At 45.5% G+C, this 22,179-nt stretch overlaps 1 protein-coding gene across 6 annotated transcripts in view; it reads left to right on the top strand.

The window, feature by feature from the left end:
• Positions 1–22,179, top strand: part of LOC121541592 (netrin receptor UNC5D-like) — a 353,223-nt gene that overhangs the window by 241,642 nt on the left and 89,402 nt on the right. For all 6 annotated transcript variants that reach the window (XM_041850722.2, XM_041850721.2, XM_041850720.2 and 3 more), the window contains exon 2: positions 3,006–3,212. In XM_041850722.2, the coding sequence (XP_041706656.1) occupies positions 3,006–3,212 (207 nt within the window). The remainder of the gene's footprint in view (positions 1–3,005; positions 3,213–22,179) is intronic.

Here is a 22,179-nt window from a genome sequence, read left to right as displayed (position 1 = left end):
AATAATGGTTTTATTGTGATGGTGTATATTAAATTGATTTATTAGACTTTTTAAAATGTAGATGTTCCAAAGGCGCGCATCAGCGGCTTGTATGCGGCTTGTATGAGTGGAGGCCTGGAGATTCTAAAAGTGTTTATATTTATTAATGGTCAATTACCATGAGACCGGCAGACTTTTGCATGACAATAACCGGCTGACAAAATGTCATGACCGCCACAGCCCTATGTGTACGTCTCTCTGTCAGTGTGTCGGTGTGTGCTGGCGTCTGTGTTTTGTCGCTATCCAAACACAATTAATGCATGTCAGCTCTCCACGCACCAACAAATTGGAGTGCTCCAGGCAAGAGGAGATAGCTAGCCTGGGGTCTAGTCATTCTAGTCATTTCTAAATGAAAAGGATGTCTCTTTTGTTCAGTTCCATAAACAGTATTTGTAGGAGAGAGGTAGCCGCCTTTGAGAGCTGAGATTTTCACAGCCAGAACATCACACACACAGACACAGTCAGAATATCAAACACACACACGCACAAATACACACACACAAGTTAGAAAATCAAATATACACACACATCAGGGCTTGATATTAACTTTTTTTAGCCAAGTGGGACAGATTTTTTTACTTTTTTACAAGTCACTTGTCCCCCCCCCCCCCCACATTCATTATTATCACTGGTATTGACAATGGAAGGCTGCTGGTCTCTGATACCATGAATTATATAGTATCTCCTGTCGTTGTGGCCTTGAGCAAGGCACTTAACACCCCATAAAGTAAAATACTGCACTGATAGGCTACTGCATGAAACACATGTGGTCTGTCAACCCTACATCTGGACAGGTACTGGGTGTGCAGGCTTTTGATCCAACCCTGCTCAAACACACCAGAGTCAGCTTGTCAATATGGTGTGTTCTAGCAGGGCTGGAGCAAAAGCCTGCCCACCCAGTAGCGCTCCTGGAATCTCCTGGAGGATGGTTGGCCACCATGCAACATTACAATTACAACCAAATACTTTTTATGTCTTTATAAAATAATTCCCTCATTCAATGAACCAGGGATCAAATTGCTAAGGTGGCGAGGTAGCTAACTAAGATGTTTATCTACACTAAACAGAAATATAAACGCAACATGTAAAGTGTTGGTCCCATGTTTCATGAGCTGAAATAAAAGATCCCAGAAATTGTCCATACGCACAAAAAGCTTATTTCTCTCATATTTTGTGCACAAATTTGTTTACATCCCTGTAAGTGCGCATATCTGCTTTGCCAAGATAATCCATCCACCTGACAGGTGTGGCATATCAAGAAGCTGATTAAACAGCATGATCATTACCCAGGTGCACCTTGTGCTGGGGACAATAAAAGGCCACTCTAAAATGTGCAGTTTTGTCATACAGCACAATGCCACAGATGTCTCAAGTTTTGAGGGAGCGTGCAAAGAGCAAATGTTTCTCGATTGCTCTCTTTCACTCTCTCTCTCTCCTCTAGCAACGGCCCACTGGCACATGCAGGTGATGCACACACCATGACTTTTCCAGGATTTTCGTTGCTGACTAAAAATTAACTATATCTGGGCAAATAACTCACTAACTAGCAATGAAAATCAACAAATGTGCACACGCTGCTCGCTTTGATCTCAAAAGCGCATCTTGCGACTGCATGATTGAAAGACCGCTCGTGCCTGTCAATGCAGGCCTACAATAATTATACTCCGATGTGCTATGCAGAGATTGGGAGGACAGTGTGCAACACATTGCATCCGGAGGCCACTGATCCAATTATGATCGGAGTAGCATAATTGTTTGATATTGTGATTTTTGTTTCATGTGTTTTTAGTTGTCCATTCGGACAACTTAAATCTATATTCTTCTTGTCCCGGGCAAGCGGAAAAGCGTTAATGTCAGGCCCTGCACACACACATACTCAAACACACACAGCCAGAACATAACACACACATTTATTTATCTTCAATCAGGACTCTTCCTCCTGCAGGAGAGCTTCTGTAGTGAGGTAGAGGGATTAGATGCTGGACAGAGACTTGGTTAGCTATAATCCTGGAGATGGAGTTGGAGAATGCAACCCCGCTACCTATAAAGAAACACACACACACAGGGGACGTTCACCTCTCCAAACCCCCTCGATCACATACACACACACATACACACATGCATACACACATACCTACATATTCACAAACACTCATGGTCACACACACTCACAGGTGTTTTCACATTTAAAAACCCCTAAACACATACACACGCACTTACACACACAGGTTTTTTTTGTCTCCCTAAACCCACTCAGACCCACAGGAGAGGTTCCAGGAGGAAAGCTGAGGGATTTAGTTTGAGTGTAATAACACCTGCTAGGCTTCAAATCCTTCATAATAAGCACCGGCTGGGACACACACACACACACACACACACACACACACACACACCTGATTACTGTGTGAGTCAGACAGAATAATTATTGTAGTTCATAATTGTTGCCAAATCACTCCCTGAAATGAGCGGATTGTGAAGGGCTTGGCTTTTGAAAGATCAAAGAGTGTCAATGAAATGTAGACTGTCATCATATTGAGGTGGTTAAGCAGCATCTATTGTGGGAGTGTTTTCTACGGGAAGGTGGGAAGGTCTGGGTGTCATCATCTCTCAGACTCTCCTGATTCTTTATACATTGTTGCATATGTTTTGTTATGGATTAAGGTCTGTGGATTAGGTTTTCCATGTAATTGAGTTATTGCCTGGGGTGCACTTTTGAGACACTTTTGAGATGTTGGGGTATTATCGATACTTGTGGAATGTTACTGATATTCTACTCTACTTTACCCTACTCTACTCAACTTTACCTTACTCTACTCTGCTCTACTCTACTCTACTCTAACACTGTCCCGATCCCTGTGTCTCCCCAGGTTCCAGGAGTGATGCTCTGCAGCATGGCCAGTCAGTCATTCTACTTTATTCTACTGTACTCTACTCTATAACTTTAATGTTATGTTCTTTGTCTCCAGGTTCCAGGAGTGATGCTCTGCAGCATGGCACATCAGGGACCCTCCCCCACTTCCTGCAGGAGCCCGATGATGCCTACATCATCAAGAGCAACCCCATCAAGCTCAAATGCCGGGCCCACCCCGCCCTGCAGATCTTCTTCAAGTGCAATGGGGAGTGGGTCCACCAGAGCCAGCACCAGTCTCAGGAACACACCGACCAGGGCACAGGTGAGACACACGCTGATGTGACATAGGAACACACACACTCACCTGCAAATGCATGCTCACACACAAATGCACTCACAAAAACATGCATGCACAGATACACACACTTTTATGGATGTACACACACATACTCATGTACTTACACACACACACACATACACACACACATTATTACAAAATTCCAATCGCCCCATCGGCTCTCAATTCATTTGGAGTGATAAAATTGTGCTCATATCGTAAAGAATGAAAAGGAAACCTATTGACTGTGCCCAAGGCTAGGTCCAACAAATACTGTTGCCTTGCCACGTTAGTGTACATGTCACACTTGATCCAAACTAATATGACATCATTTGGAGATTTGACTTTGATCTCTTGACTGTGGAGATTATTGTCTTTTTCTGATGCAACTTGGACAAATACAGAATATAGTGTTTTTATTCAACTTGTGGAGAACTAGAGAAATTCCCTGGGCTGTCACTCGTGTCATTTCTTTCTTTCTCTCTTTCTCTCCTTTCCTCTCTCCCTCCTTCTCTCTCAGTCTCTATCTCAGCAAACTCTCTAAACTGTAGCTGCATGCTACTCCCCACTGTGAAGTTATTTATTATAAGTTATTATTATCTTATGCTTTTCAGTCTTCATAAAGGTGTGACAGACAATAGACTTACAATAGTGAAATGATCAAAATCAACGCAGTGTTAAATCCTTTGTCATTAGACAGTCATATCTCTCCTTCATCTGTGTTCTCACTTCTAGATACCAGTCACATACACACACATACACACAGAAATACACACAAATGAAGGTCACCGTCTTACAGAGTACGTTTTGTTTGTGTTTTCTATGTGTAAGTCTAACAGCGTTGATACTTCACTTCAGACACACACATACAGTACATACACACACACGCAGGCACGCGCGCACACACACACAATCAGTGAATCAACACAGGTCATTATCTTCCACACAGTTACAATCGAGCTCCTGCCGTCTCTTTATTGGCTGGTGTCTGCTTTTGCCGAGGTACTTCCCCATCTGGCTCCTTATCAGGATTCATATCTCTGATGTGTGCTTGTGTGTGTGTGTGCTTTCATGTGTGCGTGCGTGCGTGTATGCGTACCTACGCACATCGGTGTGTGTGAGCCTTAACAGTCGACCCGTGCCATGCAGAGGGCTGTAAAACAGCAGCCTGGCTAGCTGCATCAGAGGCTGGGTTAATAAACAGAGCTGAGTATGACGGTCTGGAGGCCTGGTTGACTGAGACATGGGACTGTAAACACTAGGATGTGTCTGAGCGGATATTTGCATACAAACAAATCTAATACGCACTATGAAAGTGTAGACAGAAAAATAAAAATACAAAAATTAACAAGAAATTAAGAAATATCAGAACGAGCAATATCACAACGAGCAATGTCAGAGTCCGGAATATAAATACTTGGTGTGTATGGACAGTGTGGACAATATTTAAGTATGAAAAAGGTATGTGCAGCAGTAGTTATATAGGATGAGCTATGTTGAGAATACAGTATGTACAGCTTAATTTCTCAGAGATCAAATAACATTTCAACAGACAGTGTCTAAGGTGCAGGGCAGGGCACTGGGCGGAGGACGGCTAGTGATGGCTGTTTAACAGTCTGATGGGCTGGAGAAAGAAGCTGTTTTTCATTCTCTTGATCCCAACTTTGATTCACCTGTACGGTCTTTGTCTGCTAGATGGTAGAAGAGTGAACAGGCCGTGGCTCGGGTGGCTGAGGTCCTTGATGATCTTCTTGGTCTTCCTGCTGACCGCACCACCCTCTGGAGAGCCCTGCGGTTGCGGGCGGTGCAGTTGCCATACCAGGCAGGGATACAGTCCGATAGAATGATCTCGATGGTGCATCTGTAGAAATTCGTGAGGGTCTTAGGGGCCAAGCCACATTTCTTCAGCCTCCTGAAGTTGAAGAGGCGCTGTTGCGCCTTCTTCACCACAGTGTCGGTGTGGAGGTACCATTTCAGGTCCTCAGTATATTCTCCGTAATGGGACAGTTTCTACAGGCATCCAATCCGGACCTCAAAAATCTCCCTGCTACCGTATGACCCAGGGAGATATCTGGGATGAGATGCGTTCAAGACACTCACCTGATGCGCTTACATATTTGTAGAATTTTCTAACTCCGGAAAGGATATGTCTCAACATGCTGACATGCCTTTATACGCAGACATATTTTTTGAAATGTGTGATTTGTTGATCCATATTTCTCAAAATATTCATAAGTTCAATAGATATCCTTACATGATATGTAAATCATAGCTATTTTAATATTCATCCTCGTATGTCTGATCGAAAATGGGCTAAAGCCGACTCATGAAATGTCCAGCGCCCAATTTATTTGACCTGTTCAGGCGCCAAACATCATCGTAAACCTTCACATGAAGGTGACATATCTGAGCATACCATATTCAGTAGTAGGACATACAACAGAAAATAAAAGTTACACACCCTCAATACCCCTGCCTGCTCTGTTTGTTATGGACAATGGATGCGATAGGTGCACATTGGGTCATCAGCTGCGGTCCCTCGCAGTCCAGACCCAACGTGATGGTAGAGTGTTGGTCTGTGATCCACTCCAAACTGTCAACGCATAAATCATTAATCAAAATTGTGTCGATATTGCAAGAAAATATTGTCATTTCACATAACTAAACCACAAGGTAGCTTACTCTACCTGCTTCATTCATGATGAGAAAAATAACTGGAACTAGCTAGCTAGCCAAGTTGCTAGTTAGTTAGCTAGCTAGTTAGCTAGTTTGCTTATATTAACCAGTAATACAAAATGTGCCTAAACATTTTAAAACGTTAGTTGTCAGCTTTAGGCTTGATAGGGGGTAAAAAATAAAAATATCCTGAAGGTAAGGCAATGTCGTTATTTGTTAGCTAGTCTACCAGTTAGCTTTTACCCCACTATCAAGCCTAACTAGCTTAGCTGGCCCTACTGGCTACTGGCAAAATTAGCTAACGTTCTTGATTCTAGTTACTAAGATAAATTTAACATATCTCAAATTAGCTACTCACCTTAGTGTTAACTTCTTTGAGGTATTTACACACTCATTTGTGGCGCCCAAATTAAAAAATGACAGTTGGAACTCCAGCAGAAAATATGCGATTATTGTTGCTAGGCTACCAGTTACAGTGCTTTTAGCTTGCGGTTTGCGCGCCTTTAACCAGAGGGAATACAAAAATTATAGTGTCTGAAAGAATTCAATGGATTTAATATTTGTCAAATTATTGAGCATGTCCTCAACACTCAAATAAGCATCAGAAATTGTCCTTATTTATCATATCAAAATGCATATTAAGATCCTGATATGTACCTCAGTCAAGAGCATATGCATTGTATGTGCTGAGAAAATATACTAGGTTATGTAGTCCTACTGTCAGTATTTGTCATATTATTATTATTATTATTATTATTATTATTATATCTTATAGAGAAAAAATATGTCCATATAGGCCTATCTCATGATATCTAATGAGTCAATATCCGGCCATACCATGTATGATATCCAATGGGAATCCAAAAATGATTTGTGCATGAAAGTAAAATATGGATTTCATATTTGTCAAATTATTGAGCATGTCCTCAAAACTAAAATAAGCATCAGAAAATGTCCTTATTTAGCATATCAAAATGCATATAAAGATCCTGATATGGACCTCAGTCAAGAGCATATGCATTGTATGTGCTGAGAAAATATACTAGGTTATGTAGTCCTACTGTCAGTATTTGTCATATTATTATTATTATTATTATTATTATTATTATTATTATTATTATTATTATTATTAAATGCATCAGAAATCGTCCTTATTTTCAGCATATCAAAAAGCATATCAAGATCCGGATATGGACCTCAGCCAAGAGAAGCATATCTGGAATCAATATAGCTTCATATCTAGAATGTGCTGAGGAAACAGATATGTGATGAATACAGTCAGTATTTGTTAACATGAATAGAGAAAATAGGATATCTCAGGATACTGAATGAGCCCATATCCGGCCATAGGAAATGTCCATGTGTGATATACGGAGTAATCCCAACTTCATACAGTATATGTCTAAAAGACTAATCTGGATTCAGAATTTGTCAGGATATGGTGCATATCCACAAAACTCAAAATATGCATTGGAAATGGTCTGTATTCTGTAGAATATCAAAAACGTGTCATGTAAAGATATCCCCTGATATGGACCCTTTTCGCCCAGTGCCTGAGCAGTTTCCTTCCTCTCCAGCAACTGAGTTAGGAAGGACGCCTGTATCTTTGTAGTGATTGGGTGTATTGATACACCATCCAAAGTGTAATTAATAACTTCACCATGCACCAATAGAGGACCACAATGGAAATAAGTCCCAGACTTGATTGTGTGTTATCCTCGATGAATTTACTGTGTGTGCTTGTTTTTTTAATTTGTTGAATAATTAAACTAAACTAAACTAAATTGGCTATTCAATGTCTGCTTTTTAAAATATTTTTACCCATCTACCAATACGTGCCCTTCTTTGCGAGGCATTGGAAAACCTCCCTGGTCTTTGTGGTTGAATCTGTGTTTGAAATTCACTGCACGAGTGAGGGACCGTACAGATAATGATGAGGTAGTCATTCAAAAACCATGTTAAACACTATTATTGCACACATAATGAGTCCATGCAATTTCTTAAGTGACTTGTTAAGCACATTTTTAATCCTGAAGTTATTTAGGCTTGCCATAACAAATGGGTTGAATACTTATTGACTCAAGACAATTTTTAACTAATTTGAAAAACATTTGAAAAAAATATACTGATCAAAAATATAAACGCATCATGCAACAATTTCAACGATTTTACTGAGTTACAGTTCATAGAAGGACATTCACTAGGCCCTAATCTATGGATTTCACAACTGGGCAGGGGCGCAGCCATGGGTGGGACAGTGAGGGCCTAGGCCCACCCACTTGGGATCCAGGCCCACTCACAAGGGAGCCAGGCCCAGCCAATCTGAATGAGTTTTTCCCCACAAAAGGGGGGTTGGCTCCCAAGTCATTGCAGAAATACTCCTCAATTTCATCAGCTGTCCAGGTGGCTGGTCTCAGATCATCCCGCAGGTGAAGAAGCCGGATGTCGAGGTCCTGGGCTTGCGTGGTTACATGTGGTCTGGGGTTGTGAGGCCGGTTGGACTTACTGCCAAATTCTCTAAAACGACATTGGAGGCGGTTTATGGTAGAGAAAGGAACATTCAATTATCAGGAAACAGCTCTGGTGGACATTCCTGCAGTCAGCATGCCAATTGCACGCTCCCTCAAAACTTGAGACATCTGTGGCATTGTTTTGTGTGACAAAACTGCACATTTTAGAGTTGCATTTCATTGTCACACAGTCTCCTCTGAACAGTGTCACGGTTTCGGCCGAGGCTGCCTCTCTTCCTTGCTCGTCTCCGGAATACTAGCTGCCACCGTTGTATGTTTCTATGTTCGTTTGGTCTGGTCTGGTATTGTACACCTGTTATCGTTTAGTGTCATTAGTGTCCTATAAGTTCTCGTTGTGTTTGTCAAGTGTTGTGTGTGATTGTTTTCACTGTCGTGCGTTTTGCTAATTGTTATACTGTTTGCTCGGTTGAGCTGTTCTCCTATGTGTAGGAGTGTTTTGTCGCACATGTTTAGTGCGCCCGTTTTGTTTTCGCCTGCGTGCGGAGTTCTCGCCTCAGGGCATTTCATCGTGCTTGAGTTTGTGCTTTCACTAAAGTCTTTTGGACTTATTTTCTGCGTCCTGCGCCTGATTCCACCACCACACCCACCTACAGCAACACTGACAGAAGCACACACCATTTCGAATGGAATCAGCAGGAGCCGCAGCAGCACAGGAGACGTTGGAGGACAGGGTCCGGGAGCAGAATGACCAGATCCTGCGGATGGGGTCCGCCCTGCAGGAGGTGATCACCACCCTCCAACGCTGGGAGACCCGAGGGACACCCCCAACGCCATCTTCCCTGCCCTCACCATCGGCAAGTCAGCCCATTCCCGCTCCCGGAACCCAGAGGAGTTCGACTCTCGCTCCCGAGGGCCTACGATGGGACCGCTGCCGGGTGTCAGGGGCTTCCTTCTCCAGGTGGAGCTTTACCTGGCCACCGTGCACCGGGGCACGAGAGCGTGTCCGCCCTGATCTCCTGCCTTTCCGGCAAGGGCGTTAGAATGGGCCAACGCCGAGTGGAGGGAGAATAGACGCTACCACCATCACGTATGCTGAGTTCTCCCGCCGCTTCAGGGCGGTATTTGACCATCCCCGGAGGGGAAAGCGGCGGGGAGCATCTGTTCTGCCTCCGGCAGGGGAAGAGGAGTGCCCAGGAGTTCGCGTTGGAATTCCGTACTCTAGACGGCGGATGCAGGGTGGAATGAGCGGGCCCTCATCGATCACTACCGCTGTAGTCTACGTGAGGACGTCCGTAGGGAGCTGGCCTGTCGGGACACCAGCCTCTCGTTCGACCAGTTAGTCGACATGTCCATCAGGCTGGATACCCTGCTAGCTACCCGCGGACGTCCCGAGGGGGTCCGTCCATTTCACCCTCCAGCGCCTCCGAGCCGTGCCCCATGGAGCTCGGGGCGCTGGCGCTAGAGAGAGGAGGGGTCGGAGTACGAGGGGGTCCATCTCCTGCACCAACTGTGGTCGGGAGGACACACCGCGGCTGGGTGCTGGGGATGGCCTCCTAGGGGAGAAGACGACAGGCCCCGCACTGGGGAGTCCTTCCAGGTGAGTAGGCGCCCCACTCACCCAGAGCTCTCTGTTGCGCACTTCTGTATACCTGTGCGTTTTCCACAGGTAGCACCTCATTCCCAGCATAAGGCGCTGGTAGATTCAGGCGCGGCTGGGAATTTTGTTGATAAGAAATTTTGTTTAGCCTTAGGGATTCCCCTTCTCCCTGTTGACGTCCCCTTCCCGTTCATGCCCTAGATAGCCGTCCGTTGGGTGCGGGCTTGATCAGGGAGGTCACGGCGCCACTTAGGATGTGTGCGCAGGGGGTCATCAGGAGATGATCCAGCTATTTCTGATCGACTCGCCTGCGTATCCGGTGGTGCTGGGCATGCCCTGGTTGAGTACCCATAACCCGTCTATTTCGTGGCAGGAGAGGGCTCTGATGGAGTGGTCTGCCCAGTGTGTGGGTCGATGTTTAGGCGTTTCCGTAGGGGCTACCTCGGTGGAGAGTCCAAACCAGGTGCCCGCATTGCACGTTCCCCCTGAGTATGGGGATTTGGCTATTGTGTTCAGTAAGTCGAGGGCGACGCAGTTGCCTCCCCCATAGGCAGGGAGATTGTGCGATAGACCTCCAGGCAGGAGCTGCGCTCCCACGGAGCCATGTGTATCCTCTGTCTCAGGAGGAGAAGAGAGCTATGGAGACTTACATAGACGAATCTCTGAGACAAGGATACATACGGCCCTCCACTTCCCCTGCGTCCTCGAGTTTCTTTTTTGTGAAGAAAAAGGATGGTGGGTTACGCCCGTGCATTGATTACCGTGGTCTCAATCAGATCACGGTGAAGTACAGTTATCCACTCCCGCTGATTGCGACCATGACGGAGTCATTGCAAGGGGGCGCGTTTCTTCACTAAATTAGATCTCAGGAGTGCGTACAACTTGGTGCGCATTAGGGGGGCGATGAATGGAAGACAGCCTTTAGTACCACCTCGGGCCATTACGTGTATCTTGTCATGCCATACGGGTTGATGAACGCTCCTTCAGTTTTCCAATCATTCGTGGATGAGATCTTCAGGGACATGCAGGGGCAGGGGGTGGTCGTGTACATAGATGACATTCTCGTGTACTCGTCTACCCGAGTCGAGCATGTGGCCCTGGTGCGCCGAGTGTTGCGGAGGCTGTTGGAGCACGACCTGTATGTCAAGGCAGAGAAGTGTCTGTTTTTCCAGGAGTCGGTCTCCTTTTTGGGTTATCAGTTGTCTGCGTCAGGGGTGAAGATGGAGGTAGACCGGGTGTCAGCCGTGCGTAATTGGCAAACGCCAACCACTGTGAAGGAGGTGCAGCAGTTTTTGGGGTTTGCGAATTACTACCGGAGGTTTATCCGGGGTTTTGGACAGGTGGCAGCTCCCATAACGTCTCTTTTGAAGGGGGGTCCGGTGCGTCTGCAGTGGTCAGCCGAGGCGGACAGGGCATTTGGGAGGCTGAAGGACCTGTTTACTCGGCTCCGGTGCTGGCGCATCCGGATCCCTCTTTACCATTTCAGGTAGAGGTGGACGCGTCAGAGGCCGGTATAGGAGCCGTGCTTTCGCAACGGTCCGGCACGCCACCTAAACTCCGCCCCTGTGCTTTTTATTCCAAGAAGCTCAGTCCGGCGGAGCGAAACTATGACGTAGGGGACAGGGAGCTTTTAGCCGTGGTACAGGCCCTAAAGGTGTGGAGGCACTGGCTTGAGGGGGCTCAACACCCTTTCCTCATTTTGACGGACCACCGTAACCTGGAGTACATCCGGGCAGCGAGGAGACTGAACCCTCGCCAGGCGCGGTGGAATATGTTTTTGACCCGGTTCATATTTAAGATCACGTACATCCCTGGGTCACAGAACGGTAAGGCAGACGCACTGTCTCGGCGGTATGACATGGAGGAGAGGTCCGTGGAGCCCACTCCCATACTGCCGGAGTCTTGTCTGGTGGCACCGGTAGTGTGGGAGGTCGATGCTGAACTCGAGCGGGCGTTACGCACCAACCCTAGTCCACCTCAATGCCCGGAGGGTCGGAGGTACGTTCCGCTCGAGGTTCGGGATCGATTGATCTATTGGGCTCACACGTCACCCTCCTCTGGACACCCTGGTATCGGCCGGACAGTGCACTGCCTTAGTGCTAAGTACTGGTGGCCCACGTTGGCGAGGGATGTGAGGGTTTATGTTTCCTCCTGCTCGGTGTGCGCCCAGTGTAAGGCGCCTAGACATCTGCCTAGGGGTAAGTTACTACCCCTGCCCGTTCCACAACGACCATGGTCTCACCTCTCGGTGGATTTCATCACTGACCTTCCTCCTTCACAGGGGAATACCACTATACTGGTCGTTGTGGACCGGTTCTCTAAGGCCTGTCGTTTGCTCCCTATGCCGGGCCTTCCTACTGCCCTGCAGACCGCCGAAGCGCTATTCACCCATGTGTTCCGGCACTACGGGGTACCCAAGGATATTGTGTCTGATCGAGGTCCCCAATTTACTTCCAGAGTCTGGAGAGCTTTTATGGAGCGGTTGGGGGTCTCGGTGAGCCTCACCTCGGGTTACCACCCGGAGAGTAATGGGCAGGTGGAACGTGTGAACCAGGATGTGGGTAGGTTTCTTAGAACATACTGCCAGGACCGGCCGGAGGAGTGGGCAAGGTACGTTCCCTGGGCCGAAATGGCCCAGAATTCTCTACGCCATTCCTCCACTAACCTAACCCCTTTCCAATGTGTGTTAGGTTACCAGCCGGTTCTGGCACCTTGGCAGCAGAGCCAGATCGAGGCTCCTGCGGTGGATGAGTGGGTGCGGCGCTCGGAGGAGACATGGAACGCTGCACACGTCCACCTGCAGCGGGCCCTCCGTCGTCAAAAGGCGAGCGCCGATCTCCACCGCAGTGAGGGACCGGTGTACGCACCTGGTGATCGAGTCTGGCTCTCTACCAGAAACCTGCCCCTCCGCCTGCCCTGTCGGAAACTGGGTCGGCTGTTTGTAGGGCCATTTAAAGTCCTGAGAAGATTGAACGAGGTGTGTTACAGATTACAACTACCTGTTGAGTATAAAAGTATTAACCCCTCGTTCCATGTGTCTCTTCTCAGGCCGGTGGTAGCTGGCCCACTCCAAGAAAATGAGATCAGGGAGACTCCTCCGCCCCCATTGGACATCGAGGGGCACCGGCATACTCCGTGCGGTCCATCTTGGATTCGAGGACGTCGGATGGGGGGTCTCCAATATCTAGTGGAGTGGGAGGGGTACGGCCCGGAGGAACGGTGCTGGGTGCCGAGGAGAGACATTTTGGACCCGTCTCTCCTGACGGAATTCCATCGTGGTCACCCGACGCACCCTGCTCCGCGTCCTCCTGGTCGTCCCCGAGGCCGGAGTCGGCGCACGTCTGGAGCCGCGCGTCAAGGGGGGGGTACTGTCACGTTTCGGCCGAGGCTGCCTCTCTTCCTTGCTCGGGCAGGCTTCGGCGTTCGTCGTCTCCGGAATACTAGCTGGCACCGTTGTATGTTTCTATGTTCGTTTGGTCTGGCCACCCACTTGGGATCCAGGCCCACTCACAAGGGAGCCAGGCCCAGCCAATCTGAATTAGTTTTTCCCCACAAAAGGGGGGTTGGCTCCCAAGTCATTGCAGAAATACTCCTCAATTTCATCAGCTGTCCAGGTGGCTGGTCTCAGATCATCCCGCAGGTGAAGAAGCCGGATGTCGAGGTCCTGGGCTTGCGTGGTTACATGTAGTCTGGGGTTGTGAGGCCGGTTGGACATACTGCCAAATTCTCTAAAACGACATTGGAGGCGGTTTATGGTAGAGAAAGGAACATTCAATTATCAGGAAACAGCTCTGGTGGACATTCCTGCAGTCAGCATGCCAATTGCACGCTCCCTCAAAACTTGAGACATCTGTGGCATTGTTTTGTGTGACAAAACTGCACATTTTAGAGTTGCATTTCATTGTCACACAGTCTCCTCTGAACAGTGTCACGGTTTCGGCCGAGGCTGCCTCTCTTCCTTGCTCGGGCAGGCTTCGGCGTTCGTCGTCTCCGGAATACTAGCTGCCACCGTTGTATGTTTCTATGTTCGTTTGGTCTGGTCTGGTATTGTACACCTGTTATCGTTTAGTGTCATTAGTGTCCTATAAGTTCTCGTTGTGTTTGTCAAGTGTTGTGTGTGATTGTTTTCACTGTCGTGCGTTTTGCTAATTGTTATACTGTTTGCTCGGTTGAGCTGTTCTCCTATGTGTAGGAGTGTTTTGTCGCACATGTTCAGTGCGCCCGTTTTGTTTTCGCCTGCGTGCGGAGTTCTCGCCTCAGGGCATTTCATCGTGCATGAGTTTGTGCTTTCACTAAAGTCTTTTGGACTTATTTTCTGCAACACTGACAAACAGTTGATGTTGAGATGTGTCTGTAACTTGAACTCTGTGAAGCATTTATTTGGACTGCAATTTCTGAGGCTGGTAACTCTAATGAACTTATCCTCTGCAGCAGAGGTACACTACCGTTCAAAAATTTGGGGTCACTTAGAAATGTCCTTGTTTTCAAAAGAAAAGCAATTTTTTTGTCCATTAAAATAACATCAAATTGATCAGAAATACAGTGTAGACATTGTTAATGTTGTAAATGGCTATTGTAGCTGGAAACGGCTGATTTTTAATGCAATATCTATATAGGCGTACAGAGGTCCATTATCAGCAACCATTAGTTCTGTGTTCCAATGGCATGTTGTGTTTGCTAAACTGTTGTGCTGATTAAAGAAGCAATAAAACTAGCCTTCTTGAGACTAATTGAGTATCTGGAGCATCAGCAATTGTGGGTTCGATTACAGAATCAAAAAGGCCAGAAAAAAATAACTTTCTTCTGAAACTCGTCAGTCTATTCTTGTTCTGAGAAATGAAAGTTATTCCATGCGAGAAATTGCCAAGAAACTGAAGATCTCGTACAACGCTGTGTACTACTCCCTTCACAGAACAGCGCAAACTGGCTCTAACCAACCAGAATACAGTGAGGAAAAAAAGTATTTGATCCCCTGCTGATTTTGTACGTTTGCCCACTGACAAAGAAATGATCAGTCTATAATTGTAATGGTAGGTTTATTTGAACAGTGAGAGACAGAATGACAACAATAAAATCCATGCCAAAAATGTTATAAATTGATAAGCATAGATTTCTGGCTCCCAGGTGTCTTTTATACAGGTAACAAGCTGAGATTATGAGCACACTCTTAAAGGGAGTGCTCCTAATCTCAGTTTTTTACCTGTATAAAAGACACCTGTCCACAGAAGCAATCAATCAATCAGATTCCAAACTCTCCACCATGGCCAAGACCAAAGAGCTCTCCAAGGATGTCAGGGACAAGATTGTAGACCTACACAAGGCTGGAATGGGCTACAAGACCATCGCCAAGCAGCTTGGTGAGAAGGTGACAACAGTTGGTGCGATTATTCGCGAATGGAACACAAAATAACTGTCAATCTCCCTCAGCCTGGGGCTCCATGCAAGATCTCACCTCGTGGAGTTGCAATGATCATGGTGAGGAATCAGCCCAGAACTACACGGGAGGATCTTGTCAATGATCTCAAGGCAGCTGGGACCATAGTCACCAAGAAAACAATTGGTAACACACTACGTGAAGGACTGAAATCCTGCAGCGCCTGCAAGGTCCCCCTGCTCAAGAAAGCACATATACTGGTAGAGCACGGCGCTTGTAACGCCAAGGTAGTGGGTTCGATCCCCGGGACCACCCATACACAAAAAAATGTATGCACGCATGACTGTAAGTCGCTTTGGATAAAAGCGTCTGCTAAATGGCATAGTAGTATTATACAGGCCCGTCTGAAGTTTGCCAATGAACATCTGAATGATTCAGAGGAGAACTGGGTGAAAGTGTTGTGGTCAGATGAGACCAAAATCGAGCTCTTTGGCATCAACTCAACTCGCCGTGTTTGGAGGAGGAGGAATGCTGCCTATGACCCCAAGAACACCATCCCCACCGTCAAACATGGAGGTGGAAACATTATGCTTTGGGGTTGTTTTTCTGCTAAGGGGACAGGACAACTTCACCGCATCAAAGGGACGATGGACGGGGCCATGTACCATCAAATCTTGGGTGAGAACCTCCTTCCCTCAGCCAGGGCATTGAAAATGGGTTGTGGATGGGTATTCCAGCATGACAATGACCCAAAACACACGGCCAAGGCAACAAAGGAGTGGCTCAAGAAGAAGCACATTAAGGTCCTGGAGTGGCCTAGCCAGTCTCCAGACCTTAATCCCACAGAAAATCTGTGGAGGGAACTGAAGGTTCGAGTTGCCAAACGTCAGCCTCGAAACCTTAATGACTTGGAGAAGATCTGCAAAGAGGAGTGGGACAAAATCCCTCCTGAGATGTGTGTGCAAACCTGGTGGCCAACTACAAGAAACGTCTGACCTCTGTGATTGCCAACAATGGTTTTGCCACCAAGTACTAAGTCATGTTTTGCAGAGGGGTCAAATACTTATTTCCCTCATTAAAATGCAAATCAATTTATAACATTTTTGACATGCGTTTTTCTGGATTTTTTTGTTGTTATTCTGTCTCTCACTGTTCAACTAAACCTACCATTAAAATTATAGACTGATCATGTCTATGTCAGTGGGCAAATGTACAAAATCAGCAGGGGATCAAATACTTTTTTCCCTCACTGTAGAAAGAGGAGTGGGAGGCCCCTGTGCACAACTGAGCAAGAGGACAAATACATTAGTGTCTAGTTTGAGAAACAGACGCCTCACAGGTCCTCAACTGGCAGCTTCATTAAATAGTACCCGCAAAACACCAGTCTCAACGTCAACAGTGAAGAGGCGACTCTGGGATGCTGACCTTCTAGGCAGAGTTGCAAAGAAAAACTCATATCTCAGACTGGCCAATAAAAAGAAAAGATGAAGATGGGCAGTCTGAGATATGGCTTTTTCATTGCATGGCTGTGTGCTCGATTTTAGAAATACACCTGTCAGCAACGGGTGTGGCTGAAATAGCCAAATCCAATAATTTGAAGGGGTGTCCACATACTTTTGTATATATTGTGTATGTGTATGTGACCAATACAATGTAATTTTATGTGATTTCATTTAAAGTGAGTGCTATGGGGCAATAGCCATTTACAGTGAGCGCCGAAGGTATTGGGACAGTGACACATTTTTTGTTGTTTTGGCTCTGTACTCCAATATTTTGGATTTGCAATGATACAATGACTATGAGGTTAAAGCGCAGACTGTCAGCTTTAATTTGAGGGTATATTCATCCACATCGGCTGAACCGTTTAGAGATTACAGCACTTCTTGTACATAGATTGATCCATAGTATACCTCGGATTGAAGACAAGCCAGATTCTTTTTTCGTGTTTCAAGCTTTGCATGACTTTGCTAGATGCCCTGTGGATAGTGAATCTATTGGAGTAGACAAGACTGTGTTTGTGTGAGATGAAATCTCTCAATTCAGTGGCAGTAACCATTTGGAGCATGCTCAATTCCATATTCTTTACCAGAAAAATGAACAGACACACTCAAGGCTTGGTGTTCATGTCTGGATTTCAAGCTTACCTACACTCTTAGAAGTAGTGGTGACTCGAGGAACCCTGGAGATCATCAAGGAACCCCTGGAGTTCCTCAAGGAACAATTGCTAGTCATATTTGCACTTTTGGTTAGTTGAGGGGTTCTTGGAGGAGCCTTAAGTGTTTCAATATATCAAAGGGTTCGTGGAGCAACCGTGGACTGGAGGCATGGCTTAGTAGGGGCGTGGCTTTCAGATAGATCTTTTTAGGCCACCCGTAGGAGTAAATGTCATTCCTGTTAATCTGTTCAGTTGTATTGTCATCACATGTTAAGGTTGAACATGATCGTTTTGTAACTTCAATGAGGCTTATGGAGGTGTAAGAGTTTCCCAAAGTTGGAGTAGTTACCAATTTATTACTCTATATAATTAGCTATATTATTATGACTGTTATATTAGAATATGTAATGAATATTCAAGGTACATTTTTAAAACCCCAAAAGGTTCTTCCAGGCTCCTTTATTCCTTTACTTCTAACACTTCAGCTACACTACTCGCGTCACCATTAATGTGCCGTCACTGTGATGTTCTACCTGCTACAAACCAACAGAGAAACTCATTATTTCCATTCAAAAGATAGAATGAATGCGCGCGTCAGTCATCAAGAATTTAACCTCGGCGATTCTTGAGCTTCGATGCTGCCATTGGACGCAATGCAAGCAGTATAGCAGCTTTCATTGATTTCAAAGGAAGCATTCCCTCAATGGCCGATGGCTGATGGCAATGCCGGATGACCGATGTCTGTAGTGTAGCAGGGCCGTAAGAGTGTACAGTAGTAGGGAAGTGTTGTCTACAACCCATCCTCTCTCTACTCCATCCCTCTCTTTCTTTATTTCTCTCTGTCTTTCTATGTCTCTCACTTTCTCGCTCGCTCACTCGCTCTCTCGCTCGCTCCACTGAACAAAGTGACATTATCTCTCCAAATGGAAGAATTGTGTTCTGTGGATGGACATAGGCTGGTCTGGGGGTTGGTTGCGTGTAAAGGCCCATGGAGAAGTCCACTTCCCTGCGTGGACATGTGTGGCTTTGCTTCCTGGACATAAGGCTCACAGAGGTGTGATGGAAGGAAGGATTTATATGAGTGATCAGGGATTTACGGAGACATTGTGCTGGGTATCTACTGTAGCTGACATTGGCTCAGGTTAGAGACATGCTCTAAAACAGACACAGTCACTAGACACTGTAGAATGTCAATGGCAACACTGGCATAGCAATAATGCACTGCAGCATAACAGCATGGATTATGAACAATACAGACAAACAGGCCTACACACACACACACACACACACACACACACACACACACACACACACATGCAAACACGCACACATATGGACACAAACACACACACATATGGACACAAACACACACAAACACGCACACACACACAGACACATACACACAAACACACACAAACACATGTGATACACCCAGGTAGCAGGGGTGTAGTGGTATCTCTTTATTGTGAAAGTGTGTCTGAGAGGCAGGCCTGGCCCTATGGGAAGGCCTTAGCGTTTAACGCAGTAAGCTGTGAAACAAATGGAGCAGGAGCCAAATTACACCAGCTTGTTTGGCTCCTGCTCCATTTGATTCACAGCTTACTGTGGGGCTGCAGGGCTCTGGCATGTGAACTTTATAACAGAATAGAAAGCAGAGAGACGCATCTCTCAGCTGGGAGAATGTAATTTGATGCTGTGTTGTTGTTTTGTCTTGGATCTGTTTGGGTGTGTTTTATGGGATGGGGGACAAATGAATGTGGTGGCATCTAAACAGTGGTACATATATAGGATCTTAATTTGATCATCCTGTTGTTGCAGGAAATGCAAACTTGTAGTGTATTCAAGGTTTAAAAAGGCTTCTAAAGTTTGTAATTTCCACTTTATAATTTCAGATTTGATTTGCCCTAATTAGAAATGAATCAACTTCTACAAAAATGTCCATTAATTATACACTGAGTGTACAAAATATTAAGATCACCTTCCTAATATTGAGTTGCACCCCCTTTTGCCCTCAGAACAGCCTCAATTCGTCGGGGCATGGATTCTACAAGGTGTCGAAAGCGTTCCACAGGGATGCTGCCCCATGTTGACTCCATTGCTGCCCACAGTTGTGTCAAGTTGGCTGGATGTCCTTTAGGTGGTGGACCATTCTTGATACACATGGGAAAGTGTTGAGCGTGAATAACCCAGCAGCGTTTCAGTTCTTGACACAAACCGGTGCGCCTGGCACCTACTACCATACCCCGTTCAAAGTCACTTAAATATTTTGTCTTGCCCGTTCACCCTCTGAATGGCACATACACAGAATCCTTGTCTCAATTGTCTCAAGGCTTAAAAATAATTATTTAACTTGTCTCCTCCCCTTCATCTACACTGATTTAAGTGGATTTAAGTGACATCAATATTCCTAATGTTTTGTACACTCAGTGTAATCCACACAATAATTCACATTTCCTGTTGCTGCAGGATTCATTTCCTGCTCTGAGAAACTGGTCAAATTAAGATCCGGCATCTGTATTATTCTGTCTTCTCATGGGGATGAAAGAGAGTAGTTAGTAGTCCAATGGACATTTATTTATTGATCACTGCCACAGTTGTTATAATAATAATATGCCATTTAGCAGACGCTTTTATCCAAAGCGACTTACAGTCATGCTTGCATACATTTTTATTTTGGTGTGTATGGGTGGTCCCGGGGATCGAACCCACTACCTTGGCGTTACAAGCGCCGTGCTCTACCAGCTGAGCTACAGAGGACCACATTATGTATATAGTGCTATTTCTATTTGTATTGTTTTTATGACCATTGTCATTATTTTATTTCACTAGTCCTGCATGTTTGAGCTTGAAGCCTAAGATTTTCACTGTACCCTGCAATCACAGCTGCAACCCTGTACATGTGGCTATTAAACACTCTTGAATCTGAATCTTTTAAGAACACATAGAGAGTCCCAAGGGGTTCAATAGTCAGTCCCTCTCTCAGTGAACTCCTACCTGCTGGAGCCCCTCTACTGTATGTTACCATGATACATAATATAAGCATGATGAAGAATTTCATTGTTGAGAGGATATAACGTAAGATGTGTTATGCAAGCTATATTATACGTAGCTATGCTTCATCATCTTATTAAACTACTGTGAATAGTTTAATATTTAATGAAAATGTTTGATCTTTGTTGTAAACTCAATCTCAACTATTCAACTGTTTATGACAGTTAAACAACTGTTACTTAAATGTTTTAAGTTTTACATTTTAGTCATTTAGTAGACACTTATCCAGAGCGACTTACAATTAGTACATTCATCTTAAGATAGCTAGGTGAGACAACAACATATCACAATCGTAGCAAGTACATTTTCCCTCAATAAAGTACTTTGTAAATGGTGTGCTCATAGACTCATAAGCTTAGTGCAAGTTTCAAACTAAACAAAATATATGAATATTCAATAAAGGTAAGTGCGGTGAGAGTTCATTCCCAACAGATCGTATCACTGAAGTGTGTGCGTGTACATGTGTGTGTGTGCACGTACCTGATTGTGTGTGTGTGTGTGCGTTTGCACGTGTGTGTGTGTATGTGAGTCTATGCATGGTTATGTGTGTAATAGCATCTAGGTGGCATCTTATTTCCACTGTGCATTAATGTTTTAACCTCCCCCTGCAAATCCTGTGATGTTGTGGTGTCGCTAACTAAAACACAGTGCCTAGCGTGATTAGCATCAAGGCTTGGCCCTGATGCTGCGTGCGGTTCTACCTTATAGGTAAGCAGGCCACAGGAAACATGAAGTGTGAGTCTGATGGAGGTTGACAGTCGTGCTGCAACACTTCCACTAAAAGCAAAGTGAAAGGGGGGGGGGGTAGTGAGTGTGTGAGCGTGCACGCCCGCCTGTGTACACCACACGTGTGATTGCCTGAGCAAATATCTAGGGACACACACAGGGAGATAAGAGCGGTCCACTGATTGAAGGATTATGGAACATCGCCAAGATGAACATTCCCCTTCCGTGTTCCAATCTCTCCTCTGCTGTACCTTCCATGTTCAATCTCCACTTCCGTATTCGAAAATCTTTGTTTCTATGTTTCTCCAATAATCCCATGTTTCTCTATATTCCCTAAGCTTTTATGTACTGAGAGCACAACATACTTCAAGCTCAGTTTACAGGCGATTGAAAGAACAAGGTGCAAAGAGTAAGATGCCGCAGCAACAACATGAAAGTTACAGTTCTGAGGATGTTCAAATGGCAACACATTTCTCCTTCTCTCATTCTCTTATCCCTCTGCAAGTTTCCCCCAGTCTTTTGATATTGCAGATCAGAACAGACTTAGACGCAAACTTGGTAGGATTGCTTGGGTAATCGTCACTTACCAGATTGAGTTTCCCATAGCAGAATGCTGTGACGCTGATAAACTAAACCCAGGAGGTTTTAGGAATGGTATCAGGCCTGCTCAGGTACAGCATTATAGAGGATCACTCTTACTGGATTTGGAGCGGGAGTAACTATGCTGGAAATATTATAAGGTACTCAGATTGGGTCCATAAAGCATTAGGAATAAACCCAAAAGTGCAGCTCTTAGGCCTGATTACAAACCCATGTCTGGATAAGGAGGGAAAGAATGGCTGACATGTTGCTGATATCTACCTTATCTATCTATCTGCAAGGAAAGGGGTAAAGGGCCTATG

Source organism: Coregonus clupeaformis, chromosome 27 (assembly GCF_020615455.1).
Source record: "Coregonus clupeaformis isolate EN_2021a chromosome 27, ASM2061545v1, whole genome shotgun sequence".
NCBI lineage: Eukaryota > Metazoa > Chordata > Actinopteri > Salmoniformes > Salmonidae > Coregonus > Coregonus clupeaformis.
The sequence above is the reverse complement of the archived record's forward strand: the minus strand, read 5'-3'. Positions and strand labels throughout refer to the sequence as shown.